The sequence below is a fragment of the Hyperolius riggenbachi genome, chromosome 4, assembly GCF_040937935.1.
Source record: "Hyperolius riggenbachi isolate aHypRig1 chromosome 4, aHypRig1.pri, whole genome shotgun sequence".
In the NCBI taxonomy this organism is placed as follows: Eukaryota; Metazoa; Chordata; class Amphibia; order Anura; family Hyperoliidae; genus Hyperolius; species Hyperolius riggenbachi.
In genome coordinates, this window is record NC_090649.1 from 254,528,441 (window position 1) to 254,540,773 (window position 12,333).

General features: G+C 40.7%; 1 protein-coding gene across 1 annotated transcript in view; it reads right to left on the reverse strand.

Moving 5' to 3' along the window:
• Positions 1-9,813: 9,813 nt before the first annotated feature.
• Positions 9,814-12,333, reverse strand: part of UBE2J1 (ubiquitin conjugating enzyme E2 J1) — a 46,887-nt gene continuing 44,367 nt past the window's right edge. Inside the window, exon 8 of the mRNA XM_068231146.1 lies at positions 9,814-10,144. Coding sequence (XP_068087247.1) covers positions 9,875-10,144 — 270 coding nt within the window. The 3' untranslated portion in view covers positions 9,814-9,874. The remainder of the gene's footprint in view (positions 10,145-12,333) is intronic.

The following is a 12,333-nucleotide window of genomic DNA, read 5'->3' on the forward strand; positions in this document are numbered from 1 at the left end:
GCGACCTCCGGCGGTGATGGACATGTATATTCGTCCATACCGCTGAGAAGGTTAAGGCAAACTGGAGCAAGGGCGTCATAGGCAGATGACACTGCATGGTTGTACATCAGGACCATGGAGTCTGGGTCTGCGCAATGATTGGTTAATGCGTCGAAGTTGAGGGTATTCTGAACATGCTGGGGTGAGACATCTTTCAGAGAACGGTATTTTATGAGTTCTTTCCCTCTGTGTTTTAGCGCTGGTGCTGTCAGAGAGAAGTGGATGGTGTGGTGGTCTGACCATACCACTGGGTTTATATCCATGTGTGATATTAAAAGTCCGGAATTAAATATAAGATCCAGGGTGTGCCCTTTCTTGTGGGTGGGGAGGTTGAGAGCCCGAGAGAAACCCAGTTCACTCCTTGTGAGAAGTAGTTCACGTCCTAGGCGGGAGTCGTGATCTTTCACCCATGCATTAAAATCTCCCAGGATGATCCATCTGGGGTGTTCCACGCTTAGGCAGGATAAGAGTTCAGATATTTCCTTAAAGGCTGGACCATTTTCTGGGGGGTGGTATATGAGCAATATGTTGATGTTTGTCTCTGCTGACAGTTGGGCTGCAAGACATTCAAAGGTTTCAGTGTAGCCTATGGGCAGGGGCCTTATGTTCAACAAGGATCTGAAGCATATGGCAACCCCCCCACCCTTGCAGACTTGTCTCTCACAGTGCAAGACTGAATAATTGGTCGGCACGGTTGCTTCAAGAGTTGGGCCTGCATGTTTCCCAAGCTAGGTCTCTGTCAAAAAGGTCAAATCCGAGAGCTCTATTAGGTCATGTATAGTTGCAGTCTTATTATTTATCGATCTGGCATTGCAGAGTGTGGCTGTGATTGAGCTTTCCTTCGGACAGCTATGTTTTTTTAGACTTGGATCCATTACCTCTCCACCCCCTTCTGCATTTCCTGAGTATCCCAAAGGATTTTAAGAGGAGAGCTAGTGAGGTGTTAATTTGTAATTGTTTCTTGGGAGGGCAGGCAGAGAGATGATCCTTTGATGAGTATTTGTATGTTGACATTAGAGACAATAGACTTGTTTAGATAGCTTTTGCTTCTGGAATCCTGCTGAGATCAAAGGGGATCTGTGCAAAGTGCAAACTGCTTTCATTCCTACACAGAGTTGGATCATAGATTTTTTTTTAAGTAAAGTTCCTTATTTTAGAGTTAGATGATAAAAAATAAATGTGGAAAATAGTCACTTGGTGCATATGCCTTGGATAATGGATAAAGGATTACTCACAGGGTGGAGTGAGGGCAATCACAGGCAATCAGGTCTTCAAAGAGGTTGAAGGTCTTGTTTCAGGTCAGCTGTTAGAAGGCTTGGTGTGTTCAGCAGTGGTAAGCTTCATGGAGGATTTCAATCCAGTTTAAATCTCTGCCATTCAAAGTAATTCGGTTGTTCTGTTTGGTTGTAGTTGTAGCCTAAAGGTCCGTACACACGCCGGACTGGAGGCAACGACGGGTCCGTTGTCACCTCCCGCTGGGTGGGCATTCCAATGACCCGTCGTTGCCTCCAGTCCGGCGTGTGTACGGACCTTTAGTCGTGGTGGGTGAAATTCCTCTGTATTTTGGGTCTAGTTTCTGCACAAATAGGTTTAAAGGTGTAGAAATCTGAGACAAGGTCTGGAGCAGCTTAAGAGAGCTGCAGCCCGGCTGGGCGCGCTCAGTACTTGTCACTATAATAAAAGAATGCTTTCTGTATGTAATATGAAGGTCAACAGATTTTGAATACTAGGAGCAGATTGAGTAGGTAAACTCTCTTACTACATGGAAGTTGTAAACTTGGTCTGTGATTGGCTAATTAAAAGTGTTAAAAGTGAAGGCGTGTACCAGGCTTTAGACCATGTAACACTAAGGAGTAACATGACCCCAGGGAGGGAAAATGCCCAATTGGGCACAATTTTAACATTCTACACTTAAAGAGACACTGAAGCGAAAAAAAATGATGATATTATGATTTGTATGTGTAGCACAGCTAAGAAATAAAACATTAAGATCAGATACATCAGTGTAATTGTTTCCAGTACAGGAAGAGTTGAGAAACTCCAGTTGTTATCTCTATGCAAACAAGCCATTAAGCTCTCCGACTAAGTTAGTCGTGGAGAGGGCTGTTATCTGACTTTTATTATCTCAACTGTTCCTGGACTATTTACTTTTCCTCTGCTAGAGGAGAGGTCATTACTTCACAGCCTGCTCTGAAAGACTCATTTTGAATGCTGAGTGTTGTGCAATGTGCACATATTATAGAATGATGCAATGTTAGAAAAAACACTATATACCTGAAAATAAAAGTATGAGAATATTTTCTTTGCTGCTAATCTTCTAGAAATTATTTATAGTACACAACCAATTCACTATATCATATTTTTTTTTCGCTTCAGTGTCTCTTTAAAGGACATCCGAGGCGAAAAACAAAATAATAAATAAATGATGAGATAAACAATCGTATCTATCTTCCTAAAAATGACTTTCTAGTTATCCCGCAGTTTTATTTTATATTTAAATCTAATTTTTACGTTTTCACTGTTTCATGGCCTCTTCTCAATTACACATTCATTGAAGTACGCCAGAGCTAAAATCTATGAAGTATTGCCCCTTTGTATCTCTTTTCTGCTCTCTGAAACCAATTTTCTGCCAGGAAAGAGTTTTATAGCTGTAATTCCTTATCTCAGTAAGGGTTACGCTGTAGTCCAACCTGGTCCAGAAACGGTCACACTTTTTTTTTTTTTACTCTTTCAGGCAGAGAAAGTAAAAAAGGAACAGTCTAGTTATTTGTGTGCTTGGCACTGTACATACACGTCTATCTCATCACTTCAGGTATCCTTTAAGGATGTACTTTTGTTGCCAGCGATTTAGACATTAATGGCTATGCGTGGAGTTATTTTCATGGAACAACAAATTTACAGCATTATGCAAGCTATACTCTGACTACTTTACATTGTATCAAAAGGTCATATCTTCAATGTTATGCTATGAAAAGATTTAATAAAATATTTACAAAAATGTAAGAGGTGTACTTACTTTTGTGAGATACTGTATATGTGAGGAGAGCATTAGCAATGTATCTCGAATCAACTTAAAGTCACCCAAAACAATTGTTCAAGATAGTTTCAAGCTCCTTTTCTGTGTGTGTACGGATGTCCCCAGACATCTGCTTTTAGTTACTTCAGACACATGCTGGAAATTGACTTACATTCACTACTGTTAAACCCATTTTCCACGGAAAGGTTGAACTCCACACTTGTTGACATGTCACATCTGAGGAAGGCCACACAGATGTAATCCATGGAAGGGGCTACCTAATTTTTATAAGCTCCTGAACACAAGACGCGATGATGTACTAAACCTTGTGTGTTCATGGTGCAGGTGTGTCTTGTGGATCTTCCCCCAATTATGTCCCCCTTGTGCCTCATGTCCCCCTAGTACCTAGTGTCCCCTCGTGTTCCTCTACTGTCCTCTGTCTCAGTGTCCTCCAGCCAAGGAGCTGTGCTGTGTTCCCAAGCGCAGCTTCAGCACACTATGAGGAAGAACTATGGTAACGAACTACAGCTCTTTTACTGGTGTCGAAGGTCTTGCTGGCGGGAATATGGCTCCGTCACTGGGGCAAATCTAACCACTTAAAGAACGAAGGAACGACGCCCACTGACACCTAACAGTTCACTGCTACTCAATGAGAATGCCCCAATGAAGGAGCCGCAGTCCTGACCCCAAAACCATTGGCACCAGTAAAAGGACAGCAGTTCAAGTTAGTTTTTCCCTATAGCACAATGAAGGTGCGCTGTAGGACACAGCGCAACTCCATAGCTGGGAGACAGGGCAGGAACGCTACAGTACCAGTATGTACCGTACTTGTGGGGAGGAAACAGGCGCTTAAGACGCACTTTTACCCTCTACTTTTGGGGAAGAAAAAGTGTGCTCAAGGCCTGGAACCCACTAGCAGCGTTTTCGAAGCCCCAGAAGTTTGTAAAGCTGTTGCTAATACAAAGCTGTGGGGATTTAAAAAAATAAATAAATAAATAAAAAACACATCCCTCAAGTGGGATCACACATATAGCATTATATTAGCAAGGGCTTTTTAAACCACACTCGCTCAGAAAAGGCTTAAAAAAGCGCTGCTAGTGGGTTTCTGGCCTAAGGCCCCGTTCACATTGCACGTATTGCCGTCCGGATTTTGGCAACGTGTGCAGGAGGCCAACACGCACGACATCAGAAAGTGCATAGACTGCACTGTCTGATCTTCACACCGCATGCGTTCTGGACCAGTGCGGTCCGCGAACGCATGCTGCACGCATTCTTTCCTGAAACGCACAGCTGACCCATTCAGGGTAGTGAATAGGATCAGCCACGCAACGCATGCAAATGCAGATGGTGTGCATTCGCACGTGTTGTGTTCCGATCGCACGGCCATCCGCGTTTGATAATGTGAACTTGGCCTTATGGTCTGACAAATACGGTACAACAATTATATATCAATCAATTACAACTTATGTCAGCAGGAAAAAAAAAAATCTCAACACATGGTTTGATTTATTGCTTCTATATTTTTTTTCAAAAAACAAAAAACAAAACAATTTTCATTAATTACATATTATACATTACAATGAATGCAATAAACTTAATAATAAGTAATTACTTTGAATTAAAAAATAAGCAAGATATACACCTGAAGATAGACTACAGTATACTGACCAATTGATTTTTAAAGACAAGCCCTTTCCTCTATTAAAAAAAAAAACAAAAAAAACACCCTCAATGTATTTTTTTTGCCAAAGCTTTTACAGTGAACACAATTTTATGATTGTGTGAAGGTCAATATCCACGACGCGAAATTTCAGATTTTGTCATGTTACATTATTTTTCTGTGATATCTCATGACATCATTTTGAGAAAATTCATTAAATGCTGTTTCACATTGCAAGCCACCCGCGGTGATCGTCTGTATTAAATGACTGCCATGTTGCATCATATCGCGTAGGATCGTTCCGATCCCCATTGACTTTTGTGGTAGTTTGCTGTGATTGTTCGTTTCCAAGGTAACCAACAATGCTTGCAGATGAATTTGGCCAGATGGATCTGGGAACAATTGTTTTTTGGCAGAGATCCCCGATCCATCTGGCTGTGGGTACATAGCTTTAAGGTGGCCACACATACACCATACAATTAAAGATCCAATTTTTCACCAATTTGATAATGGTTGTCCCAAAAAAAAAAAAAAAAAAAAAAAAAAAAAATCGAGAGCTTGTCTCTGCTTTCAATGGAGAAATCCGATCGGATGTCCCATTTTTTATTTTTTTTTTATTTTTTGAGATTGGACATGTTGGAAATTTCAGACCAACTTTATAAAGAATTGTATTGTGTGTGATGGATTCTCTGTTACTTGATGTACAGTTCCAATCAATTTTTTCTGAGCTTTCAATTATTTTATTCATGATTTGGGGAAAAATTGAACATAGGTGTGTGGTACATTGGTCAGATTTTTAAATTGTTGCAGTCAGAAATATTGATGGCTATTCTTGAATTGAACAGAGATTAAAAAAAAACAAAAAACTATGGTGTGTGGCCACCTTAAGTCTTACTGGGACACGGAAGCGTAGGCCACTTTCACAGTAGCATGTTGTGTTGCAATAGTAGCATAGTGCAATGCACAGTCTATGGGCAGTTCACATTGCATCAGTTGGGACAAAGCAGAGCATACAGTGCATTGCTAGATTTGCACAATGCATGCAGGTCACGTGCACAGGAACAGATGTGAATTATCTGTGGAGAACCAGGCTGCAGTAACATGACAGAGATTCTAGCCTTTTCCGGTTTTATTTGAAATTAAAAATGTGGCTGGAGTTGCAATTTCAGTTAGTTTTGACATATCACTCTTAACAGTGGTTCAGGACTTTCAGAAGAACAAAACTTGTAAACACTCATTGAAGTCTTAACAGATTTTCAAAGTAAGCTAGTATGCAGTAAAGCCTGTCAAACAGGAGAGTGGTACACCTGCAAGCACAACAAAGGAGTCCCGAGGAGGAATTATATTCATTCTGCATCTACACTGCACCCGTGTAACATACATGATCAATGAGATGTAAACAATATCTCCTTTCCCTCAAATTTTATGTAAATGTTATGCAGCTTGAACTTGGACCAATAAAAATTAAAAAGGGCATTATTTCAATTGGTCCAATTTCAAGCGGCATATCATTCACGACATTTAAAGGGACTCCGAGCATCTCTCATGGGCATGCCTTCAAGCCTGACGACTTCCAACAAAGTCCTGCTATGACCTCTCTGGAGCCGCCTCTTGCAATGGCCATGCGTCACTTCCTCTTCCTGCTTCATTCAGTGATGCATTTCTCTAACAGAGAAGACGGGTGACCCTGAAGTTATAACAGAGCCAAGATGGCAGCCGCGATTTTTAAATTGAAATCGAGCGAAAACCATTTTGTGCAGAATGGCGATTCAGGCATCAAATCAAAGAGGAGAGCACAAGCTACAGAATTGTATGCATCTTTAAGTACTTTTCAGTACTGGTCAGAGTCTTAAAGAGGAACTCCAGTGAAAATAATGTAGTAAAAAAAGTGCTTCATTTTTTACCATAATTATGTATAAATGATTTAGTCAGTGTTTGCTCATTGTAAAATCTTTCCTCTCCCAGATTAACATTCTGACATTCATTACATGGTGACATTGTTACTGTGGGCAGATTATTTAGCTGTTTCTAGCTGCTCTGTCTGTTACAGACAGCTAATAACAGCTATTTCCTGTCTCTGAACATTGTTACATTGTGGCAGTTTGCCAGCAGTACCGCGGTATTCAGAGCCTCTTGTGGGAGGGGTTTTAGCACAAAATCAGTCACACAGCGCCCCCTGATGGTCTGTTTGTGAAAATCATTGTCTTTCTCATGTAAAATGGGGTATCAGCTACTGATTGGGAAAAAGTTCAATTCTTGGTTGGAGTTTCTCTTTAAAGGCATGCCCATGAGAGGTGCTCGGAGTCCCTTTAAATGGCAGAAAAAAAAAATTGTTCCTTATTAACCATCCCTAGGCTACCTCTTATTTTTATAATGAATACATTTGAACTCAATCAGGACATACCCTTCCTATACTCTATCTCAAATGTTTTTCCTTTATTCCAAAAAAATATACAGTACTTATACATGTACAGGTAAGCCAGCATAAAGTTCACAATATGTGTTTTGTGAAAGGAAGAAAAAATGGCTTGAAACGTCACTTTTCACCGTCTCTCAGCTCTAACGAGGCTAAATACATAAAGAGGGGGACTCCCTGCCACCTGGTGGCAGAAAAGCTGCAGGACCATGACAAATAGCATTTCTGGTACAATTTGCACTATAGTGACCTAACACTAAGTAAGCACACAGTGACCCTCTTGTAGGTACAGACACCCACATGATAATGTATCGACTATTCAGTTGGTCAAAATGCTGTGTGCCATAAAGGCAGTGGTGTGGCTAACCTTGAAAGGAGTAAAAATCAGCAGAATATGAACGTAATGTCTAATCACTGTAAATTTGCTTTCGTGTATCATAATCAGAGATCAACGAGATGCCAATTTTCCAAGCTAGTGCAAATTATACGCTGCTTGGAACTGGGCCAAACCAAATCAGCAAGGGCTACCTTTGATTGACCAGTTCCAAGATACATGCATATTGCAATATGAAACATTAGCATCTCTGCGATCATCTTCTAATCATAATCAGTCATCAGTGATTACATGGATCTATAGGTGTAAGAAAGCTTGAACCACAATAGAAATATTGTGTAATCTCTTATTTCAGATATCCTAATGCTCCAGTGGCCAAGAGTCTATCTAATTATGTGATGCCGATATACATATATACACATCACTCAATGTAATAGCTGAACCTCTATCTCCATATTACATAGCATTGTTCACAGGTATCTCCCATGACACCCAGAGCTGCCCAAGCATCTCAGTGCTTACTGTGTCCATGAGTGGGTCTGACCAGAGAGGTAAAAAAGCCCTCTGGAAGATGCTAACAATACTGTTCTCAGATCAGAGCCCCAAGCCTTAGCAGAAACTATGAGCTAAGCACCTCCTATGCAGGCAACACAAAACCTGTGTTCTATGCTGGGAGCAGAACTTGAGAGATTTTGTAGCTTCACAGGTTCAGCCCTGGTAGCTCTATCAAGGCCCTAGTCCATAAAAGAAGAATAAAAAACTAAAACAAAATGCATAAGCAAGCTGCAAAAGGTACGTGTTCAAAAGGGTTATAAATGATTAAAAAAAAAAAATCTGCCCAGAGTAATTGTTCAAATTACAATTTTTTTTGTTAAATAGGTTTCAAAAGAATAAACGTTGCATATAGAGTTTGTCATTAATTTTACTTAGTCATCTATGGAAATTGCAAATTACGTATCTGCTTATACTAAATTTGCAGGCAATTTGGACACATAGTCTGGCTGGTAACTTGGGCACCGCCATAGACCGCAATGTTCCTGTGTTAAGCAACTGCCAAGTCAATTTCCGTGCAAGTGCAAACTTACTTGGTCAAATAAATTGATTCTAAAGTAAATTGCAACTATGGTGGTGCCGACTGTATAATTTTGGGATCCAAGTGTCTGCTTTTAGTAAGTGCTGCTGGCATAGTAGTTTGAAAATACACTTTAAAGAGAACCTGAATTGAGAGGATACGGAGGCTGCCATCTTCATTCCCCAAAGTTGAATTTTCAGTCACACACCTCCATAAGCATGCAGACAGTGAAGTCAGACCAGAGTCAGTATCTGATCTGTATGTTCCTTCCAGGCCAGGGACTCATAGCATCCACACAGAAGTCAGGCAGCTGCTATTGTTTATTAGAGAATAAATATGGCAGCCTCCACATTTCTCTTAATTCAAAGTTCTCTCTAAGTACATTTATAAACATAAATCCCAAAATTCTGGGAGCAGGGGAGTAACTAGACTTAATAGCCCCTCTTGCAAAAATGATAGCATGGGGCCCACTTTGTCCCCTAACCCCACAAGATTGGGATCTGGTCGAATGGCAGAAGAGTGTTCTGTTGTGAAGCAGCCTCTGAAGCAGGAAATAATTACGCATGCTGCTGCACATGGTATAGTGAGTGAATGGGGAGGTTTCTTTGCTAATTGGGGAAAGGGAGGTGGAGGGGCCGCTAAAGCCTCTGGGCCCCCCTGCAATGGCAGGGGTGATTGCTACGCCCATGTCTGGGACCAGAGTCACAAAAATGTCTCATCCAACCCATACTCCATCTAATGTGAGTTGGCTACATTTAAAATAAAAGCTGACAACAGTTTCAGTTTTGAATCACTGGCTCAAATACAGTCTGACATAGCTGCATGCTTGCACCAGGTATGTGAATAAGACACTGCTGAAGTCAAATGATCAGCACATTTCAGGTAGCAAGCATTTTGTAAAAGAAAATAAAGATGGCAGTAACCATATTTCTCTCAGATAAGGTCCTCTTTTATATACCAAGCTGACTAGGAATGATCAAAACCCCTCTGTTTAGGGATATCAAGAAAAAGACAAGCAATTTGTAAAAGTCTCACCTTGGGGAAGGGGCGGAAGTAGTTTTATAACATAAAATAGATGGTTTTTTTTGCACTTTGTTGTAACTATTTTATGGTAACTGTATAAACATTGGTATAAACAGATTTTTTTATCCAATACATGAAGCTTGATTGGAAGAAAGAAGACCCAGCCAATTCTAGTAACAGCTCTACAGTATGCCACAGACAGCCATATTAGCAGACAGAAGTTTTATATAGAAATAGTCATTTTTGTAAACAGTTGCAATACCTGATACACATTGTTTATTACTGGTTCACGTCCTTCTAGAACCAACCAATTATTATAGCTCATAGTCAAATATGTAGTCATTGGCTAGGTAGATTCGGCGGAAAATAAGAGCAGCCAAAGCTAATGTCAGCAATACGATTAGCATGGTTGAGCCAGTGTTGCTTGCATGTGCAGCATGCTGTTGGACTGGGATGAGGCCTGGAGAAGCAGGGTTCCTTCTCTGTTGGGCTCGTCGCTGTCGAGGACTCCTGGACACACTGGGAGCAGGCGCTTGCTGTGCAGCGTCTTCAGCAGATGGGGCTTCTGGTTCCTGAAGCTCTGCCTGAAAATGGACAGTTCTGTTTAGACCAGAGTGCAGCATTTTACAATGCAACCTACAGTGTCCCTGCAGTTTAGTACAATTCATAATTGTCCACCAGCAATATGTTTAGGAAGATAGCTAAATGTGTAGCTGAAAAATATGGCAGATGCAACTCTACCTCGGTATGTACAGAATGACTTCAGGGAAGCTTTGGGAAATGTTTAGACCAAGAGATCACTGCAAAAGTACTAAAAGACCACCAAAGCTGGATTGCAAAGAACATGGAACCAGAATCCATAATAAGATGCCATTTTGGCACTGTCCATATTTTTTTTTTTTTATTTAAAAACTGTAATATGTTACAGAACAAAAAAAAAAAAAAATGGGCAATCAGCCCCCAAATATATCAAATGGGGATGTTCATAATTTGGGTGGGGGGGGGGGGGGGGTTCTACTCTTCCCTATTTTACACAGACGTTTACTTTGAAACCCTTCTCAGCCACCCATTTGTAATGCCCATGATAGAAAGTTTGGATTAGTTAGCAATGCACAACATTTACTGCAATGCATATCTGTACCTTTTGATATACATGTAAATGCACTAAATGTGCCCGCTTGGCTGGCTCCTGAAGCTCCTTACTACCATAATGGTGGCACTGGCTTCCCCTGCACAGAGCAGGTCACCTGACTTTATTCACCGCCTCTCTCTGTTGAGAGAGATTAAAGGACCACTATCGCAAAAATGAGTAAAAAATTTAGAAACACGTTTATTAGTTGTACAGTTATCACCGAGTAAAATGTGCCAGTCACTTACAGTAGGCAGTACAAATGAGGCAGATTTGACATTTATTCACAGGGGATTCTTAGGAATTGCTTCATTTTCAAGAGCACTCCCTGGATGGCAGTGGCACAATCCAACTGCCAGAATAGTGTGTGCAGGGCTTTCCAGCACCATTGTAAAAGGTCCACTGCATGGAGTGTTTTGGAAAAGGATAAAGAAAATACTGAAAATCCTCCATGAGGTGACAGACTAGTCCCAAATCTGTCAGATCTGTCTTATTTTTACTAGCTATTGTAAGTGAATGCTACACAGGAAACAAATATAATCATAATGCATTTTACTCTGGGACAAATATACAACTAATACACATGTATTTTACATTATACAAATGGTCATGATAGTTGTCCTTTAAAGCAGTAGAATCAGCCATACTATGCCACGGAAAAAACACATAAGTAGATAAATGCTTGATCTACTTACATAACACGCATTGTACAGTCCACGTTTTGATTTCAGTGAATGTTACGTAGTAAATGAAGAGAATTCTGTTCCTGGTGGGGGCCATGTCTTTTGCCCACACTTTAGGCTAACTCGTGATGTCATTTCTGCCCTTTACTTTTTTATTTTCTCCTCCAATCGCTTAGTCACCTCAGCCTTGCTTGTAAACACAAGTGAGCAGGGGATCAGGTTTCAGATAGGCAGCTGGCAGGGAAATAAAGAGGAGGAATATATTATAGATAAAAAGAACCCCCAGCATGCAACCGTTTGGCACTGACTACTAAAGGGCCAGTGCTCCTTAAGTATGTGATAACGCCAAATCATAACAGCATAAAAAGTTCTGAATGTAGGATTAGCATCTTTATCACTAAATACACTCAGACCAGTTGCTGTTGAAATTTGATTTTTATGGCGACACTCCCGCTTTAACTCTTGTAGGCAACACTTCACCTCAGCAGTCACATCTTCCTATACAGTTTCTCCCTGCTCAGTGTGTAATAAATCATTTAATCCATCCCACAACCTCGTAGTGCTTGTAACCGCAATGTCTACCTACCATCACCCTGCTCTACACAGAAGAAGAAATCATTTCTGACCGCTTTGTCACTAACCCGTCATATAAAGAGGATGGGAAGTGTGTACAAACAGTTATTTACATATTTATTTATTTTTAACACCTTGAGCAGTGGAAGGATGATAAAACTCTGCAGAGCTTTATCTGGCCACAGAGAGTTAACCTCTCAACAGAACAAGTGTTGAACATGGTCAGTTCTGCCCACACAGGGAAAGACTGACCAATCTCCTCTGACTATCTCATGTGAATGATGAGCAGAGAGAAAGATGACTGGGCAATCTCAATAGTAATAAAAGGGTGGGATGGAGGGGCCCAAAATATATGGTTGTTAAAACTTTAAGACATAGCATGTAAGCG